At 37.0% G+C, this 10,437-nt stretch overlaps 1 protein-coding gene across 1 annotated transcript; it reads right to left on the bottom strand.

The window, feature by feature from the left end:
• Positions 1-3,555: 3,555 nt before the first annotated feature.
• LOC103505349 (DNA polymerase eta) lies at positions 3,556-10,027 on the bottom strand. The gene is made up of 6 exons (XM_026820679.1): positions 9,769-10,027; positions 7,468-7,983; positions 6,371-6,902; positions 5,067-6,227; positions 4,373-4,534; positions 3,556-3,965 (listed from the first exon to the last, which is right to left on the bottom strand). The coding sequence occupies exons 2-6, from the start codon at positions 7,876-7,878 to the stop codon at positions 3,556-3,558; spliced, it is 2,676 nt and encodes an 891-aa protein (XP_026676480.1). The 5' UTR covers positions 7,879-7,983; positions 9,769-10,027.
• Positions 10,028-10,437: the final 410 nt, after the last annotated feature.

The following is a 10,437-nucleotide window of genomic DNA, read 5'->3' as shown; positions in this document are numbered from 1 at the left end:
TGTTGTGGATAGATGGATTATGTCATAAAAATGAGAAAGGTGTTCCCTATGTAACTGTGATAATGGGAGTCCAGAAATCCTAAACAGATGACGTTCGTTCTCGGAGGGGCTGCCTTTCTCCTTTCCTGTCCTCCTTTCGATTTCTGGACGATGCGACATACGAACCCCGTTGGGGCCGTAGTTACAGTCCCCTTTAGTTGGTAGTGCGTCTGCCTTGTAAGCGCTAGGCCACGGGTTCGATTCCCGCCCGGGGCGGATTTTATCCTGATGGGGTAATGTTCATGGGTCTAAACTCTAAAAGAAGTAAAAAAAAGAAAAAAAAATGGAATCAATAAAATGTATAAAATAATGAAATTTTATGTTTTCTTGATCTTAAAGCCAAATTAAAATTAAATTCATAACCTCCGGGAGAAATTATCGTTTTCTTCTTCGTCTTCTTCTTCATGTTGACTTTTCGGAGGACCATTTTTGAACGTTTTTCAGAGATTTAATTAGTAACAAAGGCTTAAACAACCGTGGTAGCCCTAATTATACCAATAGCAAGGAGTAGAGGTAGAAGAAAAAACCTCGTTAATCTCCTCCAGTGGTTACCTTCCCGCCCGGGGAGAAGTCTAAACCCTGGCTGGCGAAGCACGGGCAAAATAGCTAGTCATTTCCACTCAAGACTCTTCTTATTAGAGTAGCTTGTAGATCCCAGCCTGAGGAATGTGCTTCGAGTACTTGTAAGTTGTAATGCTAGTGCTGGAACATTACCCGTGTACTCTCGTGGTATGTAGAAATACAGTGTATGGAACCCACCATTCTCATTGTTAGCAACCAGATTTGAACCTGGTGTGGACTAGAAGATACCATGGTATGCTCTAGGTACTCTACAGTGGAGGATCTCATCAGACAAGAAAGGTGTTCCCTATGTGACTGTGATAATGGGAGTCCAGAAATCCTAAACAGATGACGTTCGTTCTCGGAGGGGCTGGCTTTCTCCTTTCCTGTCCTCCTTTCGATTTCTGGACGATGTGACATACGACCCCCCACCCCCGTTGGGACCGTTGTTACAGTCCCCTTTAGTTGGTAGTGCGTCTGCCTTGTAAGCGCTAGGCCACGGGTTTGATTCCCGCCCGGGGCGGATTTTATCCTCATGGGGTAATGTTCGTTCTCGGAACGACTGGCTTTCTCCTATCCTGTCTTCCTTCTCTCTTCGATTTCGGGACGATAAGACCCTAGCAGTTAAAGTTCCCTCTGTCAAACCTCTTTAAAAAAAAAATGAAAAGAAAACAGTCCCCTTTATCACATCTCGGATTTCTAGATTTTCTAGGCTTTTTCTTGTGTTTGTGTAATGGTGAATCGGTCGACATTGCTAGCGGTCACAGGGAAACGTACGCATAATGTGGCCAAGCGTGAATAATGAGAAGTCATATGATATGTTTTTATTTTACTTTTGTGTATGCCGCGTACAATAGAATAGAATGGAATAGAATAAACGTAGTGCATATGTGTGGAATATGGAGAACGGTTAGGTGGATAATTTATGTGCATATGAAAGCAACGTGGTCTAAAATGCCTCACGTTATTGGTGCATATGAAATATACACCATATGAACACCACAATATTATGATATTTATGTGAAAACCCGTTTAATAATAGAAATTATGTATATTTTGCTTGAAATAAGACTAAAAAAGTCCCTTTACCTCAACGGATTTAGGCTATTGGAATTATTGTGGACAAATTCTCAATCAATATTGAGGATGAAATTCCATTATTATTAAATATGTTTCACATGCTTCTAACCTACCCCATGTATGAACGACAAATCCACGCTTTTTTACTTAAGTTATATATAGAAATGGATACTTACGAGTAGGTTTTTATATCCCGACTCGGAGTTTCGTCTATTTCATAGACATTTTCAAGGGAAACTGAGTGTAGGTGTTGTTGTTGTTGTTGCTGATAGTGACAGTGGTGGGGGTGTAGACACTGTCACCTGATGACTGATCAGCTGATCCCTCTTGTAGACGAGGTTAGGGACCGTTTCCACTAGTTGGACTTTTCTGGTTTGTTGTTGCGCGCTGCAGCTTTGTGTTCGCTGTCCACCTTCGCCAGACACGTGCTAGAAACAGGGCATAACATGAACGCAGCGAAACAGGAAATACTCTGGTGCGGAAAGAACTTTAGAGAAATCCTGTATCACCATAGAGTGCTAGCACAGGGCAGGGTTTCATCGTCAGGCATTACAGGAGAATCTGAAACAGAGCATGTGGGCAGGGTTTCATCGTCAGGCATTACAGGAGAATCTGAAACAGAGCATGGAAGAAGATAGTACGGTCACTCTTTGCGTTAAACAAGTTTACACTGTCATACGCATTCTACGCGTTGTATATTGGCGCGTCTGATACAATATTATGTAGACTACGCTGTATCGGTACATGACGGATCACTGAAGCTATGCAACGTTGTGCGTGGTTGGTATCTGGACGGGTAACGGCCTGAGCTAATCACATATTTCTGGCTGTTTCGGGGTGCACTAAGCTTCTCGAGGACAGTCATTTTGGCGCTTGTTGAGACAATGAAGAAAAAACTTACCCGATGAATTTTTAATATCTATAGATTGAGCAGGTTCACCGTGTTGTTTCACGTGACATGATGCTTCCTCTATTACACGGATGTCATCTAACTCGTGCTTCCTTTCTATTTTAGCCCCAGCACAACTCTCCCCCATGTTATTCATTCAAGTTTTTCGGAATTAAAGAATGTCTTCGTGTGACAAACAAGTAGGAAGTAGGTAAGTAATGGAACTAAAATTAAGCGAGTAGGTAATTCAATCAATATAGTAATATCTCTAGGTCTAGAAAAGTATAAAATATTAATTTCTGATGGTAATTTGTTGGTTGGAATTAAAAGAATGTCTTCGTGTGACAAACAAGTAGAAAGTAGGTAATGGAACTAAATTTAAGCGAGTAGGTAATTCAATCAATATAGTAATATCTCTAGGTCTAGAAAAGTATAAAATATTAATTTCTGATGGTAATTTGTTGGTCGTTATTCATTCAAGTTTTTCGGAATTAAAAGAATGTCTTCGTGTGACAAACAAGTAGGAAGTAGGTAATGGAACTAAAATTAAGCGAGATTTGTTGGTGATGATAAATGTAGTTTAGGAAGTGTTGTACTGAATAAACACGATCAGATATGTAGTAGCAACGCCAACAATCTGAAATCAAGCAAAAGAAAGTACATATTCCTAAGTTAAGCAACCCAAGTACACGAGTATATACCTAGTACATACCCATATAGTAATATCTCTAGGTCTAGAAGAGTATAAAATATTAATTTCTGATGGTAATAAATGTAGTTTAGGAAGTGTTGTACTGAATAAACACGATCAGATATGTAGTAGCAACGCCAACAATCTGAAATCAAGCAAAAGAAAATTTGATGTAGCCAGCGTTAACAACAACAACAACTCTTGACGTTTGCGCAACTGCTGACCCGTTTGATAACGCATAGAAAGTAAAATGTCTACCCTACATAAGCCGGAATTAAAAACTCCTAGGTCCTGTTTAAGAGATAATCTCACCTATACACGCTTTGGTGCGAGACATGGAGGTGACAAGTAGAATGATGGAGAGAATCGAATGACTAGCGGTTAATATCCAGGCAGCGCAATCACTCATCCCTACACATGGGTAATTGATAAACAGGACACACTGCTGAAATGTAAACGCCATGACTAAGATGGAAAGAATGGAGAGGATCGAATGACTAGCGGTTAATATCCAGGCAGCGCAATCACTCATCCCTACACATGGGTAATTGATAAACAGAACACACTGCTGAAATGTAAACGCCATGACTAGGATGGAAAGTGAAGTGTATGCGAACGACAAGTAGGAGATGGTGTAGAACTCCATACAGATGGAAAGTGAAGTGTATGCGAACGACAAGTAGGAGATGGTGTAGAACTCCATACCTGAAAAACAATCCGTGGAAATGGAAACGGCCAAGTTAGGAGGTAAATTCAAGATGATTAAATAGTTAAATACCTATAGGTTCCCGACTTCAGTCAACCATCGTTCGACTTGACCCCGTGGAAATGGAAACGGCCAAGTTAGGAGCTAAATTCAAGATGATTAAATAGTTAAATACCTATAGGTTCCCGACTTCAGTCAACCATCGTTCGACTTGACTCATTTTTTACAAGCAAGTTGAACCCTTTGAAAAGTTACCAGCTATAGGCTGGTTAGAATGAGCTGTTCTCCTCATAGTCCCATACGCAGACGCCTCTCTACTCCCAATTTAACATAGCCAGCACCTCGTTCAGACTGCTTACTGATATGACGGAATAAGGACGTTACACTTGATAGAGCTAAACTTTACCTCTGTTTGACTCAAATGGAGACACTAAGATCCGATTATGATTCTTGCTGATTTTCGAGATACTCAACAGTGCGAAACATTTAGCGAAATAATAGGCCGGATCCAGAATGCTGACCTTTGGATTCTTATAGTACTTGTACTGATTTTGAAACATTCTCTTTTCTTTAAGAGAGAAACAATGAAATTTATTGACGGACTGCTAAAGTTTGAGTTGCCAAAACGAAACTACATACTGTAGCAGGGCCCAAAGTCTGACATCATCAGAACCGAAGATATCAGACCGAAGCCTAGATCACAAGGCTAGTCGCTGGTATTAATCCTCTCCAATGCCACCTGAATGACAGCATAGACTACACACGACACACTCTACTGCTATGGGGTATATCAGAGACATGTCACCTAGATTCTGTAGGGTATAAAGAAGATTGAGTTAATAAGTAAAGATCTTGGACACTCTGTTAAACCTGCCACGGTAGCGCTGTCCTATCCGTGTTGTAAACGAGAGGACGCGTGTTCAATACCAACCAAGGCGTAGGTAGCATTTGTTTGAAAATATAATAGGATAGGTAGATATCTACATCGAATTCTGAGGATTAACGGGTAGAGAAAGTCTCACGCAGTGACCTCGCCCTAAGGTTCATACCTTTTACTCTGTGTCCATCATTACCTTCCACCGACGTGACATGTCACCTACCCTTGAACTGAAGCTGATGTATGAATGTCAGTCGCTGGTTAATCAATTGTTTGGCCGTTTTCTTTTTCTGATCTCCACTTCTATAATTCTTGTTAGTTTGATTTTGTCTAACTGTTATCCCTATACTATTTCTAGTTTTCATTTCTCTTTCAATTTCCTCCCGAATATCGTCAGGTAATTCATTCAATACATCTCTATCAATGTTATCAATATCTAGTGTGTTAGTATGTATAATATTGCTATTAGAAGTTGATGTACTGGCATGATTAGCATTAGTATTATCTACAGAACTAGAGTTATCATTACAAGTATTATTATCCGAGTTTCCATGTGACATGAAGGATTTGTTAATAATCTCACTATCTTTATTTACTTTTACATCTCCTGATTTGTTCTGACACATACTGTCACTACTCGAGTGTGGTGTTTTTATATTTTGACTTTCATTAGGGAATGCGCTATATTTGTTTTGACAGAATTTCAATATACTATTTTGTGTATCAGCAATGTCGATGAAATTACCCACCGCTATATTAATATAAGTTACTGTATGACTATTTCTCTTAATACATAGCTCTTTGTATTTAGGGAATGTGCTATATTTGTTTTGACAGAATTTCAATATACTATTTTTTGTATCAGCAATGTCGATGAAATTACCCACCGCTATATTAATATAAGTTACTGTATGACTATTTCTCTTAATACATAGCTCTTTGTATAGTTTGATGATAACATCTAATAGGTAATGTTCTATAGTGCTTGGATCAGAATTGGAAAATACGCTGGCATTGATTTGACATTGTTTGGAATCTAATTTCCACTCGTATTTAAAATGATCGAATCTCAAACTTATTTTCAACAATTTCGGAACACGTCCATCTTTCCGAACTAAAGTCAGCAACCGATCTAGCAAGATTTTACACTGCTTTGTGAAATCAGTCAAGTTCGTTATGGGTTTGTAATATCGGTCTTCCACACCGATCGAACTTTGTTTACTAAAAACTTTAACTTTAGCAAAATCTCTACCATAGGAAATATTTGAAAGCCAATCCGCTGTTGTACTATCGAACTCTTTACACAAAAAAGCTTTGCTTGCATTTTGTAAATCTTCAACGGTTTTCATGTTTAAATTCGAAAGTTTTTCGAACATTTTACGACCAATACCTGGTATTTGTTTAAGATGAATATTTCCCATAAGATCTAGAACAGAAACTCTTTACACAAAAAAGCTTTACTTGCATTTTGTAAATCTTCAACTGTTTTGATGTTTAAATTCGAAAGTTTTTCGAACATTTTACGACCAATACCTGGTATTTGTTTAAGATGAATATTTCCCATAAGATCTAGAACAGCATTGGGGAATATGACTGTTTGTTGATTAGGTTTGTGTTGTGAACCCACTAGTTTGGATAATAGTTTATTGTATGATATACCAGCGCTTAGTGTTAAATGAAATGTTTGCAATAGTTCATGTCTAATATCATGAGCGATATGAGATCCTATGATAAGTCTAGTTGTACACCCGCAGCTACATTTCCCCATTGTGTTTTTATACACATGTCCACTGACATTATGTAGACTGTTTCCTTTATCTTCACATCTATCACCTATGTTATTATGTTGAAAAGTGTTATTCTCGACAGCTTCAGTGTGTGCACTCATTTTCGTGTCATTTTCAAAAGAATTTAATCTAGTTTTTTTATTCCCATTCTCGACAGTTTCTAATTCTACATCTCTTGATTTTCTCTTGTTGGACATATTTTCTAAATGTTCACTTGAAGGTACTGCCTCATCAACTAGGTTGACACTGAAATCATCATCTTCATCACTTAGATTCCCTTCACTGTTTTCAGGCACGGTTTCGTCATTTTTAGAGGCATTCAATCTTTCGTTCACCAATTTGGTAATGTCAACGAAATTTTCATCAAATCCCAATTTCTCAACAGGTACTTTGTACTTATCTTGAATAAACTTGGTAATATCCTGACTGATCTGTCTATACTTCTCTAGATTCTCTCCATTGACCAGCACCAGATGAGGACAAAGCTTGATAGCTTCAGTGGTAAGCATACACTTGGTAATACCATATGCTCTAGCAACATAGTTACTTGTGACAATGATTGTTTTCTGATAAACACCAAGTGGTTTGGTTTTGTATTCTGGGCAAACATTTTCTTCAACTTGGGCGTAGAACGCATCAATATCCAGATGAATTATAACTGCAGTGTGATCTTCTAATGACATCCTGACTCCACAGTCTGATGCAATATTTTATATTTACTTCTCCATGTAAGTTTGCATTACTTTTCCTTGGGCGTTTGTACAGTATTCCACTGTTCTCCTCTTCTGCAACAATCAAGTGTGATAAAACATTCATGTGATCATCTTCATCACTTAGATTCCCTTCACTGTTTTCAGGCACGGTTTCGTCATTTTTAGAGGCATTCAATCTTTCGTTCACCAATTTGGTAATGTCAACGAAATTTTCATCAAATCCCAATTTCTCAACAGGTACTTTGTACTTATCTTGAATAAACTTGGTAATATCCTGACTGATCTGTCTATACTTCTCTAGATTCTCTCCATTGACCAGCACCAGATGAGGACAAAGCTTGATAGCTTCAGTGGTAAGCATACACTTGGTAATACCATATGCTCTAGCAACATAGTTACTTGTGACAATGATTGTTTTCTGATAAACACCAAGTGGTTTGGTTTTGTATTCTGGGCAAACATTTTCTTCAACTTGGGCGTAGAACGCATCAATATCCAGATGAATTATAACTGCAGTGTGATCTTCTGATGACATCCTGACTCCACAGTCTGGTGCAATATTTTATATATTTTACTTCTCCATGTAAGTTTGCATTACTTTTCCTTGGGCGTTTGTACAGTATTCAACTGTTCTCCTCTTCTGCAACAATCAAGTGTGATAAAACATTCATGTGATTGTATTTTCTTTGTACCATTACCAATATAGGAAGATTTATTGAATTCATCCATTATTCCATTCAGAACATTTTTTACATCACCAAATACAGTTGTGAAATCATATTTTTTTTCATGACTGACTAGCTTTCAAACTCACAGGCACAAAATTCCAAATGTAATTTCATTATTTTATTATGCAGGTAGTATTGTAAGAATGGAAGTAAAAATTTGGCTATACACCAATTAAATAAAGCCCAACATTCAGCAGCCACAAAAATAAATAATATAAATAATCAATAAAATGTTCATGCATAAACATAGACATTGTGCTGTGTAGGTACACTCAAACACCTTTGGATTCTTATAGTACTTGTACTGATTTTGAAACATTCTCTTTTCTTGAAGAGAGAAACAATGAAATTTATTGACGGACTGCTAAAGTTTGAGTTGCCAAAACGACACTACATACTGTAGCAGGGCCCAAAGTCTGACATCATCAGAACCGAAGATATCAGACCGAAGCCTTCTTTGGATTCTTATAGTACTTGTACTGATTTTGAAACATTCTCTTTTCTTGAAGAGAGAAACAATTATTGAAATTTATTGACGGACTGCCAAAGTTTGAGTTGCCAAAACGACACTACATACTGTAGCAGGGCCCAAAGTCTGACATCATCAGAACCGAAGATATCAGACCGAAGCCTACTGACATTACAATTAAGTCCTTGAGAAATTTTGATATTGCATTGCAAAATTAGGTTGGTTGGGCTCTGAGATAAATACCAAAGTGACATAGGCTGGATCAAGTGTTAACCTGTATTTTTTACCAATATAGGAAGGTATATTGAATTCATCCATTATTCCATTCAGAACATTTTTTACATGACCAAATACAGTTGTGAAATCATGTTTTTTTTTTATTATTCATGACTAGCTTTCAAACTCACAGGCACAAAATTCAAAATGTAATTTCATTATTTTATATTTTATTATGCAGGTAGTATTGTAAGAATGGAAGTAAAAAATTTGGGTATACACCAATTAAATGAAGCCCAACTTTCAGCACCCACAAAAATAAATAATATAAATAATCAATAAAATGTTCATGCATAAACATAAACATTGTGCTGTGTAGGTACACTCAAACATGCTGACATTACAATTAAGTCCTTGAGAAATTTTGATATTGCATTGCAAAATTAGGTTGGTCTGGCTCTGAGATAAATACCAAAGTGACATAGGCTGGATCAAGTGTTAAGTAACCTGTATTTTCATTTCTAGCTTAACTTTAAATAAAAAAATCTGATCTCCTCAGTGGACAGACTGTCTGAGAAGACAATGCATGGACTTACCTAATTAAACGGTTGGTTGAAACTATGCTCCTATGTCCTTTTTCATATTTGGCCACACAAATCTTGAACAAACAAGGTGAACAGAGGCGCGTCCGCCTGGATGAGAGAGCTCATGAAGCTGTGAAAACAGGACACGACGGAAATTGGATGGCACATACGGACGGGGTACACCGGTTGACGTATCACAATACAGTTCAACGTTGTCCATGTGCATTTTACAGAGGAACAGGCTGTGTACCGTTTTGTTGTCCAGCAAGTCCTGTAATTCATTGTCTGTCAATTGGGCTGAAGCCATTTCAGCTGCCGAGATATCTTTCTTGCAAATAGCCTGTATTTTCATTTCTAGCTTAACTTTAAATAAAAAATCTGATCTCCTCAGTGGACAGACTGTCTGAGAAGACAATGCATGGACTTACCTAATTAAACGGTTGGTTGAAACTATGCTCCATACATTCAAGTGAGGTGTAGATATTCAGTATCAGGTAGTTAAACACTTCTTGATGGTTGGGTGTGTCTTCACACTTCAAGTCTGAATGATGTTAAATTTTCAATTTATAATTTTATTTTTGGATTTTTTTATTCAAGTCACTTTGATGGGTCCATAAAATTATTGAACATACTTAAGTTTATTGGTCATATTATTAACTATTCAAGTTTCTCAATTGACTATTTGAGAGCAATGTGTGTCTTCACACTTCAAGTCTGAATGATGTTAAATTTTCAATTTATAATTTTATTTTTGGATTTTTATTTAAGTCACTTCGATGGGTCCATAAAATTATTGAACATACTTAAGTTTATTGGTCATATTATTAACTATTCAAGTTTCTCAATTGACTAATTGAGAGCAATAAGATAAAACAAGACAAATGAACTCTCTAGAATCAGTCAACATTAAAATATTGAATTATTTTTTAATAGGTCTGATAAACTGTGAGTTAAATTTTTATTCCTCTTAAATTGATTTAATTAGATATTCTATTGAACTTGAATCCAGCTTGTACATATTTGGATTATTTGGCTTCTTGTATTTCAACACAATACATATTATTTTTCCTTGTCAGTATAACTAAATAAGATATTTA

The sequence above is a fragment of the Diaphorina citri genome, unplaced genomic scaffold, assembly GCF_000475195.1.
Source record: "Diaphorina citri unplaced genomic scaffold, Diaci psyllid genome assembly version 1.1 scaffold167, whole genome shotgun sequence".
Lineage (NCBI taxonomy): Eukaryota > Metazoa > Arthropoda > Insecta > Hemiptera > Psyllidae > Diaphorina > Diaphorina citri.
This window is presented reverse-complemented; position numbering and strand designations above follow the sequence as displayed.